Raw genomic sequence first — 24,164 nt, 5'->3', positions numbered from 1 at the left:
TTGCCAGCTGGATGTGTTAGGTCTTGAGCTCAGTAAAGACTGAGATCTGGAAGAAGTCTGCAGAGATCAGAAAGTCAAAGCCAGGTCACGTGGCGAGAAGAGGACTCAGGGCAAATCCCCTAGAACCCCAGCATTTGGGGTCCCACAGAGGAACAGACCCTATAAATGATTGTGGGCACATGAAGACAGTGTGGGGTCAAAGAAACTAAGTGAGGATGTTGCAGGAAGGTGGAGTCATACAACTGTTGGTTGACTCTGAGTGCATTTTGTCAAATGAAAGAAGCCAGACCCCAAAGACTGTATATTCCTTGATTCCATTGACATGACATTTCAGTAAAGGCAACACATCAGAAGTTGGGGCTTGGGGAGGGTTTGACTATAAAAATGCTGTACAAAGGAATTTGAGGGTGATGGAACTCCTCTCTCAGAGACCTGAGGATGCATAGAAGTGCACATCCCAATGAATGAATTTTACTGGATGTAAGATAGATGGATGGATGGGTAGATAGATAACACATATATTCATTCATACCTTCATATATATGTTCATTCACACAAATAGGAAGTGATCAGTTTTATTAAACATTTCAAGGAAGTCAAGGAAGATGAGTGATAGGTTTCCCCTGGATCCATGGAGTAATGGGCTAGACCTTGGTATGGGTGGGCCCTGGGCTCTAAGTGGAATTGACCTAAGACAGGCTGTGTGCCTTTCTCTTTGCAAGAGAGTGACTTCTTTTTTAACTTTTTATTTTATACTGGAGTGTAGTCAATTAGCAATGTTATGATAGTTTCAGGTGCACAACAAAGGGACTCAACCATACATATACATGCATTCATTTCCCCTCACACTCCCCTCCCATCCAGGCTGCCCTAACTCCAAACAGAGTTCCCTGAGAGCACAACTTTTTCCCATAGCCCACGGAGCTTCCGGAAGTATGCAGTCTGCTCCTTGATTAAAGGAGACCTCAGTTCTGAGATGTAGGTAAAATGCTTAGGTGAAAATAACCTGGCATTGGTTGGGCTCCCTGCCTGGGTTTTTCTCTCTCCTGTGTCAAACAGTGGTTTTACGACTGTAGGTGACTCCTGTAGCTTCTCAGAGCCTCAATTTCCTCATCAACAAAACAGAAATAATGATCTTCTCCAGGACTTGACATGGCAGATTAAAGAACTTTGGAGGTCAGTAACACAGCCTTAAAAATTTGACTCCGGAGAAAACCATACTTCAGAAAGACACATGTACCCAGTGTTCATTGCAGCACTTTTTATAGTAGCCAGGACATGGAAGTAACCCAAATGTCCACCGACAGATGAAATTGTGGTACATGTATATGATGGAATATTACTCAGGCATAAAAAGGAAGGAAACTGAGTCAGCTATGGTGATGTGGATGAATCTAGAATCGGTCATAGAGAGAAGTAAGTCAGAAAAACAAATATCATATATTAATGCATATATATAATCTAGAAAAATGGTACTGATGAACCTATTTGCAGGGCAGGAGTAGAGAGGCAGATGTAGAGAGCAGACTTGTGGACACAGTGGGGGAAGGAGAGGGTGGGATGAATTGAGAGGGTGGTGCTGACATATGCACGACCACGTGTAAAATAGCCAGCTAGTGGGAAGCTGCCGTGTAGCCCAGGGAGCCAGCTCGGTGCTCTGTGATGACCTAGAGGGATGCGATGAGAGGGGATGGGGGAAGGCTCAAGAGGGAGGGGTACCATATCCATGGAGCTGATTCATTTCATCACACAGCAGATACCAACACAACATTCTCAAGCAATTATCCTCTGGTCAAAAAGAGAGAAACGTGACATGGGCATCACTCTCTCCACAGGCTTGCTGCCCTTCCCACCTCCCCCAGATCGGTAACCCCTGGCTTCCTCATGCCTCCCCATCACAGCAAGCTTTACTGTCTCTCAATCTTATGTTGACTTGTCCAATTCCCACCAGCCCCTTAAGAGCCCATCCTCAAGGCTCAGCACCTAGCCTGGTGCCTGATGCGTAGTCAACTCTCAAGAAGCCTGTATTGACTTGTACTCGTTCAGGATCAGGGTGTCTGCCATCCTGCTAACCAGTTACTTTCTGAGTAGCTTTGGCTTTCTCCAGGAGACCCATCGCCCTCCAAGGTGAGGCGCTACCAGGCCTGAGGATGCTCGTAGATGCATCAGAACCTCATCCGCCTGCTCCCAGAGTCCAGCGCCTGCCAGGTGGGGGCTCAGTAAATACTTGTTAAACAAATTCATACATTTTGCAGCTAGCAGCAATGTCAGCCAAAGTACAGAGCTTTGAAAGGGCAACATGAATTCAGGGTTTCTGAAATATAATGGCATCACCCATCTAACTGTGTGTGTCAACAAAAAAGGTCAGCTGTGCCCTAGGGGTCTGGTTTATGTTAGAGAACTTGGTAGCTTTTGGTGGGGAGGGGATGACAGATGTCCCCTGTGGCCTTATGGTTTTCCCTCCAGTGTTTGCAGGCATGCTACTTGCTTCAGTTCAGTTCGGTCACTCAGCCGTGTCCGACTCTTTGTGACCCCATGAATCGCAGCACGCCAGGCCTCCCTGTCCATCACCAACTCCCAGAGTTCACTCAAATTCATGTCCATCGAGTCAGTGATGCCATCCAGCCATCTCATCCTCTGTCGTCCCCTTCTCCTCCTGCCCCCAATCCCTCCCGTTGCTTCAGTAATGTCCAATTCTTTGCGACCCTGTGAACTGTAGCCTGCCAGCCTCCTCTGTCCATGGGATTCTCCAGACAAGAATACTGGAGTGGGTTGCCATGCCCTCCTCCAGGGGCTCTTCCTGACCCAGGGATTGAATCTGAGCCTCTTATGTCTCCTGCATTGTCAGGCAGGTGCCACCTGGGAAGCCTGGGTAAAGCCCTAGTGTTTAGGAAGGCAAGTGACAGGAAAGACCTCTTGCCCTAGTCCCCCACCCCCATCCCCTGTACACAGTGGGGGAGGGGGGGGTGTCCCAAACCAAGAGTGATGGAGAAACCAATGATGGGCACTGAGGTCCACGGGAAAGAATTCTAAGAGACAGGTTGGGAGTGGCTGCTGAGTCACTGGCAGCTCCTCCACCCCCACCCTGCAGTGTGGACAGTGCTGGAATCATCTTTGGTGTTCTGAGCTCCGCTCCACCTGCAGACACATCTCTCCCCTCTCCCCACACCCACCACCCCCAGATTTCTGCGGCTTAAAGGCTTAGGCGTGACCTCAAAAGCTGCTTGTATGCGCCCTGTTGATTCCTCCCTTCTCCCTGGTGGGGATTTGATCAGGTAAGGCAGGCGCAGCCCCTCTCGACGTGCAGGTGTCCTGCCCTTGAATGTGGCCAGGGGCTCATGATCCCAGCAAGCCCGAGAGAGGAGAAGGTTTTCTCAGGAAGCTGGGATTAAACTGCGCCTGCATTCAGATCCTAATGTGGCCGGTCTCATCATGCTCACCCTTTGCCCCACTAAGCTGGCTTTGTCTTCTCTTTTGGTTTTCACAAGCCGAGGCTTGTCCTCTGGATCAGTGGGGACCGACCTGGTGTGCAGGGAGGAGTCTGTCCATCAGTGATCTCAGAGTGATGGCCGCCTAGCTGGGCTAAGTGCCGTGCATACATTATCTGTATCACTTAATCCTTACTGCAGCCTGGCAGGCAGGGTCTGTAGCGTCCCCTTTAGAGATGAGGTCACAGCCAGGAGGTTTTCAACAACTCCCCAAGTTCATACAGGTAACAAAGGACAGAGGCACTTCCTGAAACCTGCAAGTTATCTGCTTCTGGAGACAAAGCCCTGAGCAGCTGCACAGGCTGCCTGCCATTGAAAACTGTTGCTGTTGATGACAAAGGTGGGAGGGATGAATTTCCTGCTATGAATACATTGGCTCTGTGGCCTCTCACTTCCCCCCTGCCCCGTATGCCAGTTTCTAGAGGATTTGATTCTTGAATTGGAGAGTGGATGGGTCCCAGTTACCAGCTGCCAACTGGGGAGGGCAGGGTGACCATTTCCCTGCGTGTAGCCTTTGATATCCATGCCAGGGCATGCCGCACACAGTAAGAATAACTATTTCACCCCCTCGTGTGGTAGCAGATTGCCACAGAAGAAACGGAAAGGACAGAGAGGTTAATGACCCGCCCAGGGTCCCTCAAGCTGATGGGTAGTTGAATCAGGACCCGAGTCAAGTCTCCATGTCCCGGTACTGCGTGATGTCCATCCGTGTTAGAGGGAGCCCTTAACCCTGCAGCAGGGTCTCCGTGCTAAGTCCTGGCTCATGTGGTCCCTGAACAGATCATCCCCTGCTGAGCCTTATTTGGAAAACAGGGACATCTGTGGCTGTGGCGCCTGCCCCATGGGCTCAGGGTGTGTCCAGAAGACTTGGGTAGGTACAGAGGGCAATGGGTCATGAGCAGCTCGTGGCTCTGCTGGTTACTGTCTCTGCTGACAGAACTCAGGCCATGATGGCATTCGTTCCCCTCCACAGCCCTCCAGCGTATGCATGGGGTCACAGAGCAAGGTGCTGCAGCTGAACCAGTAGCAGCCGTTTCCTACCAAGGACAAAGTCATTTATAACCCACATCCCCCTCCCCCCTGGAGCCCAGATGATATTCCTTATAGCAGAAAGGCAGCCTTACTTGTTTCTAATTCTCAAAGAGTGCCTAGGATTGGATAAATCACCAGCTCACAAATCATTGGTTTGGAGAATCAAAAATGGATTCAAATTTTCATGGCAGAAATGTCTGTTTGATCTGCCCTTATATCCCACACAGTTCCATTTCTCCTGGAAACAAGATCCTGGACGCAAGAATGCCAAGTTATTCCCTCTATAATTCTCCATCTCTGAGCCGAGCCTTGAAGCAGACTCCTGCCCTTGAACTGACAGCAGCAATTCTATTAAAGAAGTTTGATTACAGGGGGGAAAAGTGAAAGAATCTATATTTCATTAAATGCTGCTTGTTTTAAAGTGGGAACATTTTCTGAATGTCTGGGGGAGCTAATAATGTTTTCTAGGTCTTATTGGGAGACTTATCTTAAAAAGCAGAATTTTTAAAATCTGTTTTAAAGGAAAAGCCATCACTTTTAGAGCCAAATTATATTCACAGAGAAGGGACTTTTATCCTGGAAGTTTATAATAAGCATTTGGTGCTTCCTAGGTAGCTCAGTGGGTAAAGAATCCGCCTGCAATGCAGGAGACACGGGTTCGATCCCTGGGTTGGGAAGGTCCCCTGGAGAAGGAAATGGCAACCCACTCTAGTATTCTTGCCTGGAGAATTCCATGGACAGAGGAACCTGGTGGGCTGCAGTACATGGGGTCACAAAGAGTCGGACATGACTGAGCAACTGAGCATGCCCGTATAAGCGTTTATTGAGTGCCCACTCCGAACCAGAAGAGGTGTCATTCTAGGTATTTAAGAGTTTTGCAACAGTAATGAAAGCATTCTAACAGGATGAGATGATGTACATTATCGTTTTTGTTAATATGTGAAAGTCGCTCAGTTGTGTCTGACTCTTTGCGACTCCATGGATTACACAGTCCATGAAATTCTCCAGGCCAGAATACTGAAATGGGTAGCCTATCCCTTCTCCAGCAGATCTTCCCAACCCAGGAATTGAACCAGGGTCTCCTGCATTACAGGCGAATTCTTTACCAACTGAACTTTGAGGGAAGCCCTTTCTGTTAATACAGGGTTGGGCAAAAAGTTCATTTGGGTTTTTCCAGAAATCCAAACATACCAGAAACACGGTATGGACACACCTGAATGAACTTTTTGGCCAACCAAATATTACAGCATTGTTTTTTCAGTTGACTGTTAAGGTCTATTGACAACCTACTGTGTGCCAGGACAGTGTGGATCAGTGCCCTCCAGAAGCTTCCAGGATAGCTGAATCGATGAGGACTAATGATGAGGATATGGGGATGTGGCAGTGTCTGAAGGAGAACCTGCAGAAATGACATTGACAGCATACTCACCTGTTGGTCACCCCCTGGGGGCGGTTATTTTTCAGTCGCTAAGTCATGTCCAACTCTTTGTGATCCCACAGACTGAAGCATGCCAGGCTTCCCTGTCCTTCACTATCTCCCGGAGTTTGCTCAAACTCACGTCCATTGAGTTGATGATGCCATCCAACCATCTCGTTCTCTGTTGTCCCCTTCTCCTCCTGCCTTCAATCTTTCCCAGCATCAGGGTTTTTTCCAATGAGTCAACTCTTTGCATCAGGTGGCCAAAGTATTTAGCTTCCACATCAGTCCCCCCAGTGAATATTCAGGGTTGATTTCCTTTAGGATTGACTGGGTGGTGAGAAACAGTTATTCCTCCATTACAGGTGAACATTTTGAGGCCAAGAAGCAGATGAGCTGTTCAGACTACTTGGGCATGTCAAGGACAGGACCTGCATCCTGAGTGCTTGATTCCCAAAGCAGAAGGTTCTCCACCTCTCGGGGCTCCCCCCACAGTCCAGAATGCTGTGAGCCCAGAACGCATGGTGGTACCCACCCCACAGGGACATTCTTGGGGTCAAAGAAAGGTGCATGACATGGTGCTCAGTGACCTGAGACGCTGCCTGTACTAGTGGAAGCTTACCTGGCATTGGGGTGGAGACAAGGGTGCTCCTAGCCCGCCCTCCTCCCTTGTTCCAGCTTGGCTTCAGCTCCCCTTCCAAGGCTGACCTGGAGCCTCGCCTCCCATGGACCGTTTTCCCTGCTCTGTGAGGTTCTGCTGAACGAGTGCTCAGCACAGGACAGAGCTTCCTGGTGCCCACAGTGCCACCCCCCACCCTGTCAATGTCACTTGACCTCCCTGGGATCTCCGCTTCCCCACCTGGAGTGACAGATGCGTTGTGGGTGGGAGGAGAAGGCGGGAGAAGGGACTGACGGGTCCAGACCGGAAGGTCTTTGCAAGATGCTGCCAGTCCCCGAGTTCTGAAGCGACTCCAGCCTCTTCTCTTCGTGGAGCTGCTTCTCAGCTCTGACTTGACAGTGGTGAGGGAAGAGGATTCTAGAATCCTGGGGTGAGGGTGCTGGTTGGAAGCTCACCATGAGCTTGAAACACTTTAAGGCATGTTATTAAAGTTAAGCTCACCATTTTACCGATGAAGAAACCGAGGCACAAGGAAGTTAAGGAACATGTCCCTGTTGATCCAGCCTGTAAATATTAGAACTAAGAACTGAAATTGGCCATGTGAACTCAGAGCCCGCTCACAGCAAGACAACTGACTCCAGCCTCAGCAAGACTGTTGGTGGGGAATGTGTTTGTTACAGATCTGAGTGTGCATTGAAGACAGTTGGAAAGCTCTCTGCTAAGAATGTGATCAGAATCCTTTGACAGAATGAGGAACCATCCCCTGATTTTCCTTTTTGGCACCTTTCGATTTTTTTATGTTTTTTTTGGTAACAACTCTGTGCCAAGTCGCTTCAGTCATGTCCAACTCTTTGCGACCCCATGGACTGTAACCTGCCAGGCTCCTCTGTCCATGGGATTCTCCAGGTGAGATTATTGAAATAGGTTGTGATTTCCTTCAGGGGATCTTTCTGACCCAGGGATTGAACCCGTGTTTCTTCTGTCTCCTGCGTTGGCAGGCGGGTTCTTTACCACTAATGCCACCTGGGGTCACAACTTTATTGAGATATAATTCACATACTATATAGGTCATCTGTTTAAAACATAGAATTCAGTGACTCTTCATATTTAGAATTGTGCAAGCATTGCTGCAAACAATTTTAGAAGATTTTCATCACCCCAGAAACACTGTACCTCTTAGTTGTCATCCCTCAAACACCATACCCTCCAGCCTTAGGCAACCATTAATCTACCTCCATGTTTATAGACTGGCCTCTTCTGGATATTTTATATTAATGGAATCATGCAATAAGTAGTCTTGTGATTGACTTCTTACAATTCTTTCACTTAGCAAAATGTTTTCAAGCATCCTCCATGTTATAAGATGTATCAGTACTTCTTTTTATCACCAAATAATATTCCACTTGTATGGATGTATCACGCTTTACCCTCTCATCAGTTGGTAGATGTCTGGGTTGTTTCTGCATTTTGGTTGTTACGAATAATACCAGTATGAACATACATGTACAGGTTTTGTGTGAATGTATGTTTCCGTTTCTCCTGGGAAGATATTTGGGAGGAAAATTGCAGGGTCAAACTCTCTGTTTAATCTTCTGGGGAACTGCTAGACTATTTTCCAAAGTGACTGCACTGTTTTGCATTCCTACTCCTAATATATGAGGGTTCCAGCATCCTTGCCAACACTTGTTTTTATCTGTCTTTTTGTTTATAGCCATCCTAGTGGTTGTGATGTGTTTCATGCTCTCTTTTTTTAATTGCAAGGGATATACAAACCATGGTCAACTCTAAGGTACTAGAATATCTGGATAATCCATATCCAGCAATGTTTTCCTAAGAGCTCAGATCTGCCACAGACAGAGCAGAACTAGCCAGCCTCTCCCCAGGTCCAACACCAGGGGCCTCCACAGTTCCATGGCCAAACCCTAGGGACACTCCTTGAGAACTAACCCCTGCCCTGTCCTCTTGTCTTCTAGCGATTCACGAGTTCCCCACAGACCTGTTCTCCAACCACGAGCGACAGCACGGGGCCGTTCTGCTGCATATTCTCGGGGTAAGTGGCCCTCTTGGGGTGGGACATCCCTTGACTTCCGGCAGGGGAAGCCTGTCTGCATAACACAATGTGTCAGAGACTCACTGTGTTCTTCCAAGAGCCCTCTGAGAACGGGTCCTGGACGTGTTTTAACCGCAAAGAAATGAAGTCTTAAGGATGTGAAGTGACTAGCTCAGTGTCACGCAGTGAGTGACTCCAGAGCCAGGACAAAGATTCACGTCTTCTTGTGCCTCCTTTTCTGCTTTTTATAAAACGGCAGTGACAGCATTTCTTCCCCAGATGTGTAAATACAAGCAAACATGGGTCACGTCCTTCAGACATAGCAGGGAATGGGATAATGCTCTCCAGGACCCCCCGACATTTTACCGTCCTGACATAACTGCGGTTTGAGACTTTGGTGCCCTTCTTCTCAAACTTCCTCGGTATTAACTGAGCCTGGTGAGCAGCGGCAGAGTTTGAGTAGCAGTTCAAAAAGGCATAGAGGGCTCAAACCTATATGATAGGTAATAGTTGCTCTTCTTTGCATGCAAACTACAGCCCACCGCCGTTGCCCATACTTATCAATAAAGTTTTATTGGAACACAGCCATTCTCATTCATTTCTGTATCATCTGTGGCTGCTTTTCTGCTTCCCTGGCCGACCTGAGTAGTTGTGACAAAGACTCCGGGATCCACAAAACCAAAAAAGATTTTCTGTCTGTCTCTTTGTAGAAGAAGTTTGCCAGCCTCGTTTTCTGATGCAGGGAGATGAAAGCGCTCAGGGTTTAATTTTCTCCTTTGGATCAACCACAGCAAATGTTCCTCCTGATGTGGTTCCCTGACCACTCAGCACCATCTGCTTCTATATTTAAACCCAACCAAGTATTCATCTTTGCAAGAGATAATTAAGCAAGGGAAAGCTGGGATTCTCACATAGATAGTAACCACCTGAGAATAAGGGGTGAGTGAAGTTTTAATTAACAGAATAAACCATTAATGAAAATGAAGATTGTAGGCAAATTTCAAGTGACAGCCTTGTGTATTATTTCTCAAATGGAGTTAGTATCTTTCTAGTTTCTCTGGCTTTCCCCTGCCCTCCCCGTTCACTGTTGGGATGTGGGTTTGACCGGTTAGTCCCACGGTCTGTCCCTCTGCCTCACCAGTGTCTTGTCAAAGCCTTTTTTCCTGAACTCGAGAGGTCCTCGGGAATTTTGCAGGAACCCTTTTAGAGCAAGCACTACCCAACTACATCTGGAGAACAAAATCCAGCCCACTTCCTGTTTTTATAAATAAAGTTTTATTGGTAGGCAACCACCCTCATGCCCATGACTGCTCTTCTTCAATAGTAGCAGAGTTATGACAGGCTGTATGGTCCGTAAAGACTCAAACTTTAAGAAAAAGTTTGCCGAGCCCTTCTTTAGAGCAGGAAAAAACTTGAGCTTTGGAGCCAGGTTTTGTCTGTAGCACTAAGAAGCTTCTCAGAACTTCCTGCCCAAGTGAAGGAAATACTGGTGCCGTCGTGGCCCCCTTTCCTCTCCAGTGTTTCTGAGATGTCAGGGGAGCCAGAGGCTCTTTGCCTGGGAAATGCTGTAGAGGGGAATTTCTGAGGGTATGAATTTCAGTTGGGATCCTGAGATTTGTAGCAGTGCCTCCTGTCTCTCTCTCTCCTTCCTGCACCCCCAGTATTTGTTTCTTTTTGCTTCCCCCCAAAAGATAATCAAATTCAGGGATAGCCACACCTGGACTCCAGTACACATTTGCCTTGGATGCTGTGGTCACAACTGATAGATCTTCCACTTTATCTGTGGGCTTCCCTAATAGCTCAGTTGGTAAAGAATTTGCCTGCCAATGCAGGAGACACAAGAGACATGGGTTTGATCCTTGGGTCAGGAAGATCCCCTGGAGTAGGGAATGGCAACCTACTCTAGTATTCTTGCCTGGAAAATTCCATGGACAGAGGAGCCTGGAGGGCTACAGTCCATGGAGTCACAAAGAGTCGAACACAACTGACAGACTGAGCATGCATGCATGCAATTACTTGTAAAGTTGTTGGGATATCACACCATCTAAGCTGAAGCAGCCCAGCCTTTCCCTTTTTTGTGAATAGAGCATTCATGTCACTTTTTCTTTGAATTAAAAAATGGCTTCCACCAGTGTTCAACATAAAATCCCCCCTCCTTTCCACAGATTCTGGTCCTTGCCTCTCTCTCCAACTTCACATTAGTCATTTTCCACTTTACTTTCTATATGTTCTGCCTGCACCAATGTCCTTGCTGTTTCTCAAATGCATCAAACACATTCCTGCCTCAGGATGTTTGCATGTGCTGTTTCCCGGCCAATATAGATACTTTATTTGCCTATTTGTCCCCCACAAAGAGGCAGAGGCTTTTCCTGGCATCCTTGTCACCTATCCCTAATGGCTACAGTAGTACCTGTCATATAAGATGAGCTCAGTAAAGTCATGTTGAGTGGACAGGTCAGAGAGGAGTTCTGTAGATAACACCATCTAAAAACTACTGATTTGTCTTGCTCTGTCATCAAACAGAAGAAACTGCGACCTGGAGACATGATTTATCCTCAATCACAAGGCAGAAAATTCCCAGGATCAGCCCTATAATCTGGACTCTGTTCCATGAGCCTCCCAATGTTCAGTAGCTCAGGTATTTTAACCTGGACCAACATCAAGCAGCATCCCGGGAAATGCTGGGTCTCAAGTTTGTTTTGGCAGGAGGTGGGCAGTTGGTGACAGGAAATGATGCCTTCACTAAAACTCAAAGAGGGGAAATCAGGATGATGATTAATTTAAATTCTTAAGATAGTGGTTTTAAATGCATTCCTTCTTGGCCCTCGAGGTTTGGATCTTGCCTATTGAGGGCCTACTTGTGTGTTGGAGAAAGAGGGTTGCTTGTTTAAGAAGAGAGGAAGGGACACAGGACCCTGTGGACTGACTTTTAGTACTCTCTGATGCTCAGCAGGTTATTTATCCTCTCTGGGCCCCATCTGCCAGTGAGAGGATTGAGGAAGCACATTCCAGTGGTGCTGGAATTTTCCTAACCCAAGCAGGCTGGTTTGGAGCGTGATGGATTCCTGGCCGTGCCCATTGCTGGCGGGAGTCCTGGCTGATGCTGTCTCCCTGTTTCCTTTGCAGGCTTTGTACATGTTCTACGCCTTGGCCATAGTATGTGATGACTTCTTTGTTCCATCTCTAGAGAAGATCTGCGAGGTGCGTGGGAGGGACTTAGGACCTTTGGCAAAGCCTGGGTGGGGGGCTGGGGGTGACTGACACTTGGTGTGTTAGTACCAGGCCAAGATGTGGGGAGCACTAGGATGATGAAGGTTGTCAGGCCAAGTACTTGGCGTTGCTAGTGCAAAGCCTTGCTCTGAAGCTCCAGGTTAAAATTAGGGGGTGGTGTCCTTCCCCAGAGCTTGGCAGAAGAAAATGCTCCCCCAGTGAAATTATTACCCAGGACCTCTGGCTTCACAGCGGGTGCTGGTAGTTAAGCCAAAGCTGGTTAGTTAGGAAGCATTTGCCAAAAACAGCTGCAGGTGGCAGGTACCAGGTGGGGCTCTGTGTCCCCAGGGAAGATGCTGAGCTGCAATGGCAGGGAATGCCCTTGGTCCTAACCTTTGCAGCCTGACATTTTCTCCTTTTAATTCTTTTGTTACGTTTTCCCAGTCTTGCCCCCTCCTCCCTCAGCTTCTAGCCAAGGAAGGAAAACTGTCTCTGTTTTTAGCATCTACTCTGTTCAGACTGGGGGCTTCCCAGGTGGTGCTAGTGGTAAAGAACCTGCCTGCCAATGCAGGAGACACAAGAGATGTGGGTTCAGTCCCTGGGCTGGGAAGATCCCCTGGAGAGAGAGCACGGCAACCCACTCCAGTATCCTTGCCTGGAGAATCCCATGGGCAGAGGAACCTGTCAGGCTTCAGTCCATAGAATCGCACAGAGTCGGGCAAGACTGAAGCAACTCAGCCCACATGCACAAGTGCAGACTGATCTGGGTGTTACTGCACTTTATCCACATGAAGTCTCCCAGCTATTTTAGGTCATACTGTCACTGGCAGATTTGCAGGTTGGACATGGATTGTTAGGGGTGGGCACGTCCCCATTACTTTACCCTCTGTTGAGCTCACAGCAGGACTGCTGCTTTTGACCTAGTTCACTAAGTGGTGAGTGACCTGGCAAAAGTGTGCAAAGGCCCTGCCTTCCCTTTGCTCCACACTTGACCCCTTACCCCACTCAGATAAAACCATATGCTCTTTTTCAAGATACTTGTCAGTGACAGAATTGAGCCAGAGGGGGAACAGAATCAGGAAATGGCTACTGGGATGTCAGGGTTGAATGCTCAACCTAGAGGCAGCCCAGGGTGGTGGGCTATCACTTCTTCACAGGAGGCCCTCAGGAAAAACAGTCAACTGGTCTTTCCAGAATACACACCCCAGAATATGCTGTGGGTTGCAGCAACAAGGTTGGGTCCCCTGCCCTCTTTGGGGTGACAGAAGCCCATGGACACAGGACCACATTCAGTGGCGATGCTAGACGAGTTTACCCATCTCCCTAAAAACACAGAGGTGAGCAAGGGTGATGGGCCTGGCCTCATAGGGAAGATTGATGGAAGAGACCTAGTGAGAGCCATCAAAAGTACTGAGGATTCAAAAGGAGGGAGGGAGCATCTATGGGGAGAAACCAAGGAAAGCTTCATGGAGGAGGTGGCATTTGGTCCAGGCTTTGGAATTGAGAAATTCCACTGGCTGAGTGGAAGGAGAAGGTCATTCCAGAGGGAAGGAGTGACCCAAGCAGAAGCAGGAAGGCGGCAGGACAGGATATAGCATGGTTTGGATTCTGCTAAAAGCTATTATAGGTGTTTTGATGGCTGAACCTCTGTGACACCTCCTCTTTGGCAGAGCTAGGGTGGGTGGGCTTCTGTCTGGGGGGGTCAATGCTATGCCCCCCTCCCATTTTCCACCAAACCCACAGCTCCAACCCTTCTGAGGGCTCCTTCCGTAGCAAGCTTACTGAGGAGGTTGTCCTGGCCCAGGGAATGGATTCCTCAGTGGCTTCAGAGGCCAGGCTCCCCAGGAGTGCTTTGAGAGGGGGGAGCTGGAGGAGGCCAAGTCCTGCTCTGAGCCAGTCTTCCCAGAGGCCTTCTAAGGACCATAGCTGGGCACCTTCAGGTTGGCATTCAGGGGGACTCAGGATTTCCATGGTTTTCCCAAGCACCCAAAGCCCCCAGCCCCAAATTCCAGATCAGAGGATGGGCCTCTGTGTCCAGAACATGGTCTCACCAAGCAGAATGGGCCTAGATAGCTCTAGCCCTGTCCCAGGGCTTGGCAGAAGAAAATGCTCTCCCAGTGAAATTATTACCCAGGACCGACTCGACTCTGGGGATAAGAGGTAAGGTCTATTCCAGTGGGCAGCCAGGTGTCCGGCCTGCCATTGGGAAGGCCTTCTGGGATACAGGGGCCAGGCTATGCACCTGAGTTTTCCACATCCCACAACCTGATGTATGGATGTTCGCATGGTACCCAAGGTCTGCGTGAGCACCAGAAGTGACAGGCGCTAGACTAGCAGACTCCCCGATGATCCCCAGCTCCTGTTCCAGGCATCCAAAGGTGAAAAAAACCCTTCTTGTCATCCAGTGGGGAAGCATGCACATGGACCTCAGATCCTCACTGCATGAGTCATGTTTCAGTTTCTCTTCCCTGGGGGAGTGGCTGATTCACGGTGGCCCTTTTAAAAAGCCTTCCTCAAAGAGAGACTGTTAAAGTGTTCAGACAATGAACAAAACTTGACAGGTGGGGGAAGGGGAGAGGGGACTCGGGGGTGAGCATCAGGCAGAGTGGAGGAGGGCGTGTGCTCAGGATGAGTGAAGAGAGGCCACCAGCCCTGAAGCTTGACTCTGGCTGTGGGTCTGTGCCCCGCGCTCTCTGTAAGTGTCCAGTAGGCATGTTTACTGCTCCCGCAGTACAGCCTGAGGGTCTGCGGTCACTTCTGTTTCAGAAACTCCATCTGAGCGAAGATGTGGCTGGAGCCACCTTCATGGCTGCGGGAAGCTCAACACCAGAGCTGTTTGCCTCTGTTATTGGTAAGAAATCCTATCAGCTTGAGACACGGGATATAGGAAGAACCCAGGTTGGATGCCCAGACTCTTGTGGGCATGTTTTTTCAGCTCTGAGTGTCAGTTTTCTCATCTGTAAAATGGGAGACGTGGAGAGAAAGTGAATTAGTGGTTCCCTGGGGTGTGGAGTGGAGTAGGGTACTCACAGGTATGGGATTTCTTTTTGAGGTGATGAAAATGATCTAAAATTAGATTGCGGTGATGACTGTATAATTCTGACTATACTAGAAAGCACTAACTTGGTATTTTAAGCGGGTGAGTTTTATAGCATGTGAATGATCACTGAAGCTGCTCCCCACAGTGGGAGGACTGGTGTAGCAGGTCCCTGAGGACTCTTCCATGTCTGGTTTTGCTGTTCCCTGGTAGTAAGAACAAGTCCTGTCCATTCATGGGATGGGGGACATGGAACCGGCCAGGGTCTGAGGAAGGAGTAGGCCTGGGCTTGCACATGAGGTTTGTGCCTCTTTCTTCCCAGGCGTGTTCATCACCCACGGAGACGTCGGGGTTGGGACCATCGTGGGCTCTGCTGTGTTCAACATCCTGTGTATAATTGGAGTTTGTGGATTATTCGCAGGGCAGGTCAGTGGTGTCTGTCTTCTCATGAAATGACATTGGGATAGCGTGGGAGAGACCCAAGGCCCAGCCTTAGCCATGCCTGTAACTCCCCGTGGCTTTGAGCAGGGGTGTCCCCTCCGAGTCCATTTCCTCGTGTGTAACAGGGGTGTCCTGTGTTCCTTCCACAAGTGGGTCTGAGAGCAGAAAGAGTGCCAGCTGCCCCCCTTGGCTGGTCTGGGGGTGGGATGTGGGGCGTTTATTTGACAGCAGTAAATATTTAAGAAGCATTTTCTGTAATGTAACCCTGACCGTGAGCTAGACTCTGGACTTACTTGGGGCCTGTCTTCGGCCTCCCTATGGGTGCATGAAGCTGGCTTGTCAATTCCCTATCACATCTTCCTGATCCTTGGAGCCACAGGGGGACATTAGCCTTGACCTCAGAGAGTTGGGCTCATGGAAGGCTGTGTTTGGCAAGGGAGATAGAGGGAGGCAGCCAGTCACCCCCAGAAAGTTCTAGCACTAAGAGAAGAGTGAGTATCTCTGGCCTCCCATGGCCACATGGCTTCTCCTGAGATATGTGCCATTTGGTCACCGTGAAGGAGCAGGGGGCAGCTTTGCCATTACTTATGAATGTGAACATGCTGTCCTTCTGTCCCCAAATATGACCAAGAGCGCAAGGTGGCCTTGAGCAGCCAGACACACTGTGGTCCTGGTGGACAGTTAAGATGAGCTCCGAGGGCATGTGTCTGCAGCTGCAGGGGTCTGGGGATGATGGGACCCCCAGCTGTGACCCCCCACACCCCATCTCCCCAGCTGGTAACGCTGATGGCCCTTTGCTTGGCAGGTGGTCCGTCTGACATGGTGGGCCGTGTGCCGAGACTCCGTGTACTACACCCTGTCTGTCATCGTGCTCATTGCCGTGAGTTAATGTGCCCTCCCCCTGCCCCACTGTCCTGTCCCTGGCATTATGACCAGAGAACCCACGGCACCCCAGGCTGGCCACTCACAGTGGTCATGTTGACCTATTCCCCACCACGGTGCTTCCCTGTCCCGAAAACTTCATACCTGATGCTTGGTTATCAAGTACATCCAGGTACCACCCTGAGGGCAGAAAGGCCTTGAAAAAGCTAAAGCAGGCATCATATGGTTGATGCAGTTAAGCTTAAGAATGTGCTCATCAGAGGCTTCCAGATCCTCACTTAGAGCTGGTTTCCTAAGGAGCAGAGTTTCTGGTCTCCCAGCTCACTGCAGAGCTGGGAAGAGAGAGACCAGCTGGGAGCCCTCGGGGTGGGCAGCTGGGAGCAAGGATGTGGGCAGAAAAGGCAGAGGGCCTGAAACAGCGACCCCTGAGGGCTGGGGTGACATCATACATAGCATGTGACAGTGACACAGCAGTGAAGCCCAGGACATGGTTTACTGCTGAGGACCATCCACAGGGGAGCAGTTTCCATCCAAAAGCAGCTTTCAAGTGAGTGCATGAGGGCAGGTCATATCAAGAGGGCAGATGCATGTGGCATGCCCAGATCTTAGAGTATGAAATGTGTTCTAGAATAGTTCTCCACCTAAGGACATCTAGAGCCAACTGGATTTGATAACCATGATCTTTGTATTAATTAGCTTTTGCCATGTATCAAATTTCCCTCAACTCTCAGCATCTTAAGACAGCAAACATTTATTGCCCCCTTTTTCTATGGATCAGATCTGGGAGTGGCTTAGCCAAGCCCTCTGGCTGAGGATCTCTCACCGGTGTACCCACCGGCCAGAATACAGTTATGGCATGGCTCACCTGGGCAACAATCTGCTTTTAAGATCCCTTGTGAGGCAATGGGCAGGCCTCAGGCTTGTCTATAGAACAACTCACATCACTGGGGACTGCTTCCCATCCCAGCAAGGGCGAGGAGGTGCCAAGATGGAAGCCACAGTCTGTTTGTAACCGAATCTCAGACGTGACAGCCATCACTTTTGCCATATTCTGTTAGGAGCAGATCCCTAAGATCAGGCCACATACACAAGGGGAGCTTGAATGCCAGGTATCTGAGAGACTGCCCACCACACCCCCAAAAATGAAAGTTAGAGGTAAAACAATTTACCTATATATGATTTTACCAAATCAGCATAATGCCCAAACTATATCATGAAAGACAAAAGTAATTCATAATAAAAGAATACATCTAGTGTATCACTGTTTGGGCAGGAAGATGCTAGAACGCTGAGTGATGTAATCTGTTGTGCTGAAACAGGAAGTCTCCAGGCCCTATGGCTCCCAGTACAGGCTGATATGCTGGACCGGCCTCCCTGTGAGTGGCGTTGACATTGATGATGGAATTTTCTGAAATTATGAATGACTCCTGATAAAATCCTAAACTGAGCCAAGTACAGTCATCCCTCTCCACTTGTGTGATAGCTAACTCACTAGAAAATTAAGTGTTTATTAAAACTGCGTAAAAATACTTTGATTTATAAAATGGAGTTAAGTTCAAGGCTCAGGTCATTTTTTTTTTTTTTTTTTGCTGCTGGCTTAAATATCTAGCAGGACATTTAAGATGTATGTCAAATATGGATAACTCCTCTGGGAGAAACATTTTACATGTTCGAGACTGACTGGTGTCCCTGGTCTGCATCCTCTCAATGCCGGTAGCCTTCCACTGGGTAATAAAAAGCTGAGACTGTCCCCATAAGTGTCCCCCAGGTTCCTCAGGTGGTGATACCAGGCTCCCCTCTGCCTCTTCCTCAGAGCTTTGAGTCTGGGGAGCCTCAGAGCAGTGCTCAGCCAGGATGACCCTGTCCGAGTGGCCTCCCAAAGCAGATCCTGTGTGTGCTTCCCTCCTGACAACCAGCAGAGGGTGCAGTGGGCCCAAATCCAGACTGCAGCCCGTGGCCTGTCCTGGCATTGTGTATAGGGACCCCAGTGTCTCCAAGATCTGATTGGTGGACATAGCCCCCTCCTGTGTGCACTGGGCCTGGCCGGGGCAGTTACAGGATACCTCCCAGGACCACAAAGGCATCATTTGTCTGCATCCCACATAGGGGATGCTGGGTGGAGATGTTGGACAATGTTAATGCCCTCTTACGAAGCTGTGGCAACCTCGCCATCAACCCCGGCCTCCCTTCAAGTGGTACAAGTGGGTCCTTTGTCCTCAGAGCTTCCAAAGGGGTTATTCTTTATTTTTAAGACAATGACACCCTTTCCTCCCCACCCACCCCACCCCACCCCACCCCACACAGAAGTACCAAAGATGGAGGGAGGGAGAGATAGATAGATAGATAGATAGATAGATAGATAGATAGATAGATAGATAGATAGATAGATAGATAGGCAGGCACAAACATACATACAGAGATAGCTTTTCAGTTTTTAAGATTCTTGATTTCAGCAACCCTGTTCCATTAATGAGGGCAGACCCCTGCAGATGGGCCCCATGGCTACTTGGATTATCAGAAGGCCAGACCAGTTCTCTTTGGAGACCCATACTAGGCCTCATCCTGCAGCATCTGCAGACCAAGGTTTCCACGAAGGAAGGGTCACTTCAGAGAGAGGTGCCAGCTTTCTGTGAAAATCAGAACAAGCTGGTGTGCATCTCCTCACGGTACTTAGGGGTCTGTGTATGTTTTTCTTTTGGAGTAAATCTGTCCCCCACTCTTGTTTCTTTTGCCTTCCCAGTTCATATATGATGAAGAAATTGTATGGTAAGTTTTAAACATTTGTTTCTTTTTCACTTTTCGTTAGTATCCTTGTTTGTTGGGTGCACTGAATCTTTTTAAAAAATTACTTTTACAAATATAAGAACTTGTGAAAGTAAAAAAGGCTATCATTCTTTTGTACTATTTATTTATTCTTGACTGTATAGAGCCTTAGTTGCGGTATATGGAATCTTCATTGCAGTGTGCAGGCTTCTCTCTACTTGTGGCGTGGCCCCAGAGTGCATGGGCGTTCTAGTTGTGGTGCATGGGCTGAATTGCCTGTGACATATGGGGTCTCAGTTCCCCAAATATGGATGGAACCTACATCCCCTGCATTGGAAGTTGACTTTTTAACCTCTGGACCACTAGGGACATCCCCAAAAGAGTATCATTCTAAGCATTCATACCTTTATCTATCCTTTCAAAGTGACAAAGATTGTTTTCCTTAATATTACCACCCTGCCAGATAGCAAGATATTTTATAAAGCTAAAATAATGAAAGCAGTATGATTGTTTTGCACAGGAATAAACGTGGGCCAATGCGGAATATGGAACCGAGAACACAGTAATGGGCAGTTCTGAGTTGGGGCATCATTACAAGGCAGAGAGTTGGGGATGGGGAGGAGGGCAGCCTCAGATTCTGCAAAAACGAAGAATCCATGTAGATCCCTCACACCTTATACAAGAATAAATCCCAGATGAATTCAAGATTTTGCTGCAAAAAGCAAAATTAAAGCATTTCAGGGTAGAATATAAAACTCATCTTTATGACACTGAGGTTGGAAATGATTTCTTAATTAAGATACAAAAGGCACAAACTTCTAAAGAGAAGGTTGATATTTCCACTCTAACCTTTAAGGCATGAATGTATTGGGCTGGCCAGAAAGTTCATTCAGATTTTCCCCATGATGTTGCTGTTCAGTCACTAAGTCTTGTCCGCCTCTTTGTGACCCCATGGACTGCAGCATGCCAGGCTTATCTGTCCATCACCATCTCCCCAAGTTTCCTCAAATTTATGTCCATTGAGTCAGTGATGCCATCCAACCATTTCATCCTGCCGCTCCCTTCCCCTCTTGCCCTCAATTTTTCCCAGCATCAGCGTCTTTTCCAATGAGTTAGCTCTTCGCATCAGGTGGCCAAAGTATTGGAGCTTCAGCATCACGTCATATTTTCCATAATATGTTGTGGTAAAAACCCAAGCAAACTTTTTGGCCAACCCAATACCTTCCACAAGCCATAAAAACATTCTCTTCGTTGACAGTGATTGAGATCTGTATCCTGTATGTGATCATTTGTGGGAATGTATTTACGAGGCCTGACGTGAGCAGCTGCATGCTATGGGAGCAGAGCATGCTGGCTCTGGGTCTGCCTCACCCTGTGAGCCAGAGAGTCTCTTTCTTCTGGGTCTCTGCTTCCTCACCTGTAGGCAGAGTTCTGAGGGGGTGGTCAAATTGTTTGCAAACCCCTTTATCGCTCTGCTGGGCTCTGGGCTCTGTCAGCAGACGAAGAGCTCCCCAAAATGAGTATAGCTCATGCTGGGCACTTAGCAGGTCTTCAGGACACATTACTCAGATGACCCAACAAGTTAAGCCATGGGACTGCCCAGAGGCTTCTGTTCGGAGCTACAGAAATCCCTACCACGTGTGGGGTTGGATGCTGCTTCTGCAGGACAACAGAAAGAGTACACCCCAGAAAGACTCCCACCCCACCGGCCCCCACCCCGTGTTCTACCCAAGAGGCTACTGTGCCCGGCCTGTCTCTTCAGGCAGTTCTTAGGGTTCCTTGCCACCTGACCCCAGCTCCTCTGGCCGCTGGCCAGAATCTCGCTTGACCACAGGGTCCTTTAGGGTCAAGTCTGCATGACTTCTGGCCACTCCCCTCCCTTCCCTAGGAAGAGGTACTGTGCTTAGTCACTCAATCGTGTCCGACTCTTTGCGATCCCAGGGACTGTAGCCTCCAGGCTCCTCTGTCCATACGGATTCTCCAAGCAAGAATACTGGAAGTGGGTTGCCACTGCCTTCTCCAGGGGGATCTTCCCAGCCCAGGGATCGAACCCATGTCTCCCACATTGCGGGTGGATTCTTTACCATCTGGGCCACCAGGGAAGCCCAAGAATACTGGAGTGGGGAGCCTATCCCTTTCCCAGAGGATCTTCCTGTCCCAGGAATCGAAACGGAGTCTCCTGCATTGCAGGTGGATTCTTTACCGGCTGAGCTCCCAGGGAAGGCCTGGGATGAGGTGGTTCCTCCCTTTTCTAGGTAACTAGAGGAGCTCCTCCTGAGTCCCGCTGAGCCCCTATAGTTGAGAAGACCCCACCCCAGCCGTCTCTGTTACCGAGCGAGTGCCAGATTGCCGGACAGATGGGGGCTGGGTGGCTCGTCCACCGGGCTGGGTCCTGGGTCAGGGAAGGTGACGGGACACCCTGCCCTGCCCCACCTGCCGTGCCGGGCACTCCCAGCCACAGGCTTCCCTGGTTCTAACCAGTCTCCTTTCTTTCTCTGAGGTGGGAAGGCCTGGTGCTCATCATCTTGTACGTGTTTTACATCCTGATCATGAAGTAAGTGCCCTTTCTTCTCTCCTGTGCTGTCTCACCCCTGGCTCCATACCTGCTGCAGCCTTTCGTCAGAGTCAGAAGAAAACCTCTGGTAGCCCTTTCAGTCATTTTTGGCCACCCCTTTCTCCAGGGGACACCCTGCTGGGGCAGCCAAGTTTGGAGAGAGAGATTCAGACTCTGTTTTGGGGTACTGTCCACATTTGGGCCAGGGCGGGCGGCTGGTGGCCAGAGACAGAGGCCGCTCCCAGAACGAATAACAACCAAGGACCTCTCCCTCACCGAATTCCACACCCTTGGCCCCAGGGTGACTGCTCTTGTTTGCTGTCTCTATAAATCCCCTGATAATTTAATGCCACTCTTTCGAAAGAGCCAGGCAGCTCCAATCTCTCCAGACTCGTAAAATGCCACCTCTGGAGGCTGTCACCTTGCGCAGCTGCAGCGGGTAGCGCAGGCAGTTCTAAAGGTGCAGACACCAGGTGGGGGGTGTGCACCCGCGAGGCCCTCCGGAAGATTCCCCGGGTCAGAATCATCTCGTAACTACCCATGATGAGTAGCAGTCAGTCATGAAAAGGAAAGTATGACTCATGCCATGATGTGGGTGAACCTTGAGGGGATTATACTGAGTGAAAGGAGTCAGATCACAAAAGGACAAACACTGGGCCGTTCCACTTCTGTGAGGTGCTGAGGAGACTCGGATTCCTAGAGGCAGGCAGCAGATGAGAGCTTGATTACCGAGTGCCTGGGGGAGGGCGTCGTTAATGATTCCTTGACAAATGAGACCCGAGTTCTGTTTGAGATACTAACAATTTGAGGACTCGATAGTGGCGACTGGTTGCACCACCTTAGAGATGTAATTATGGCCACCGAAACGTGAGCCTGAAAATGGAAAATAGTTAAAATAGAAAATTTTATGTCAGATGTATTTTTCCACAATTGAAAAAAAAAAAGCTACCCATGAGCTAAGCCACATTCAGATTTTTAATTTTCTCCTCACACCTCCGCAGATAATTAAAAAAGAAAACACCACTGAGGTTTATGAGACTGTGAATCCCCATGTTGACATAAAACACGTATCGTGTTTTCTAAAAATGGATGGTAAGCTGTCAAAACTGCAGGAGAAATGTCTTTAAAGGTCTCTTCTCTGAGTGCCTTTGGCTGAGGCCGCCAGCCTGCAGTCTGGGATGGAGTCTCCTCTCTGTGGGGACAGTGGCGCTGGTGGGACGGTGTGGGGGCAGGGCCTCTGGGCACCTACGGTTAGGCCAGGCCTGGGAGCGCCTGCTTCGAGCCTCTCCTGAGGCTGGGCTGAGCTGCTTTCGTGAGGACAGGCTCATGGTGCGCGAAAGTAGGCGTCAGTCATTTTCTTGAGCTAAAAGTTCTCTTATGACCCCAGGAAGCCCACTCAAAAGGGGCAGGCCCCATTGTTCCAGGGTTCCTGTCAGGAAACTCTGTCAGCTCAACTGAAAAGATTAGGACTAACATAAATACACTATTGACACTATGTATAAAACAGATAATGGGAAACCTACTGTATAGCACAGGGAACCCTTCTTATGGCTCTGGGATAAGTTTAATTGAAAGGAAATCACAAAAAAAGAGGGGATATCTCTGTGTATGGAGCTGATTCACCTTGCTATATAGTAGAAGCTCACACAACATTATAAAGCAACTATTAATATAATCGAATAAAAATTAAAAAAAAAAAAACCCTTAGCTCCCCACCCCCTCACCCAAGGCCAAGCTCACTGCAGGTGCGCAGGGGACGGGGGTGGGGAAGAGGCCCCTGCCCACTCCCCCTGCCCCTAGCCACTCCCCTGCCCAGGCTCTCCTGCAGCTCTGACCTCCCGCCTTAACTCACTTGCAGGTACAATGTGAAGATGCAGGCCTTTTTCACAATCAAACAAAAGACTATTGCAAATGGCAACACAGTCAACAGTGAGCTGGAGGATGGTAATGATTACTGTGATAGTAGCTCTGATGACCCTTCCCTGCCATTGCTGGGGCAAGGTAAGGCTGAGCAGACAGGAGCGGGCGAACGTGCCATTAAAACCACACAAATACACACACCACAAGCTGTCACTGTCTCCCTTGGTCACAGGACCCTACGGGAGGAGGGCAAGTGATGTGGGAGCTGTGGCTCAGATGGGACAAGAATGAGCCCAGCGTCCACAGTCACATCCCCAGGGGTCACCCCAGGCCTCCTGAGGAAGGCCCAAGGCCTGCCTGGCTTTCCTGAAACACAGTGAACCATATATCTGACCCGGGTCAAAGGCCAGTGGCAGGAAGCTGAGGACTTGGGAAGGCAGAGCAGGTGGGGTCTCCCTGGGGTTTCTCAGATGCCAGGCCCAGGTCAGGAGAGCTCTGTTCTAGAGAGACCGCTGACTCATTGCCCAGAGGAACAGCAAGGCTGGGGAGGACGCCATGGAGCTGGTGAGGAATTCCAGACCTGCCCCCAAGAGCCCCACTGGAAGCCCCTTCTCCTGGGGGCTGCGGTCTGGTCTCCTCAGCTTCTCTGTGGACCCTTGTCTGGGGATTCTGGGCCTCTGAAGCCAGCCCGGGTCTGTCAAGTACCCCCAAATGTCTGGGTCTGACCAGCTACTGCCTTGGGAGCCTTGTCCTCAATTCTTTTTGTTTTTTGGCTGAACCTTGCTGCATGCAGGATCTTAGTTCGCTAACT

The 24,164-nt window shown here is 49.1% G+C and overlaps 1 protein-coding gene across 2 annotated transcripts in view; it reads left to right on the top strand.

The window, feature by feature from the left end:
- The window catches only part of SLC24A4 (solute carrier family 24 member 4), a 186,923-nt gene that overhangs the window by 111,559 nt on the left and 51,200 nt on the right, over positions 1-24,164 (top strand). Inside the window, exons 3-10 of one of the 2 annotated variants that reach the window (XM_070477935.1) lie at positions 8,530-8,606; positions 11,733-11,807; positions 14,583-14,667; positions 15,176-15,279; positions 16,100-16,174; positions 18,917-18,942; positions 21,440-21,493; positions 23,352-23,494. In XM_070477935.1, the coding sequence (XP_070334036.1) occupies positions 8,530-8,606; positions 11,733-11,807; positions 14,583-14,667; positions 15,176-15,279; positions 16,100-16,174; positions 18,917-18,942; positions 21,440-21,493; positions 23,352-23,494 (639 nt within the window). The remainder of the gene's footprint in view (positions 1-8,529; positions 8,607-11,732; positions 11,808-14,582; positions 14,668-15,175; positions 15,280-16,099; positions 16,175-18,916; positions 18,943-21,439; positions 21,494-23,351; positions 23,495-24,164) is intronic. The other variant, XM_020875995.2, reaches the window with a different exon arrangement.

Source organism: Odocoileus virginianus, chromosome 16, assembly GCF_023699985.2.
Source record: "Odocoileus virginianus isolate 20LAN1187 ecotype Illinois chromosome 16, Ovbor_1.2, whole genome shotgun sequence".
NCBI lineage: Eukaryota > Metazoa > Chordata > Mammalia > Artiodactyla > Cervidae > Odocoileus > Odocoileus virginianus.
The sequence above is the reverse complement of the archived record's forward strand: the minus strand, read 5'-3'. Positions and strand labels throughout refer to the sequence as shown.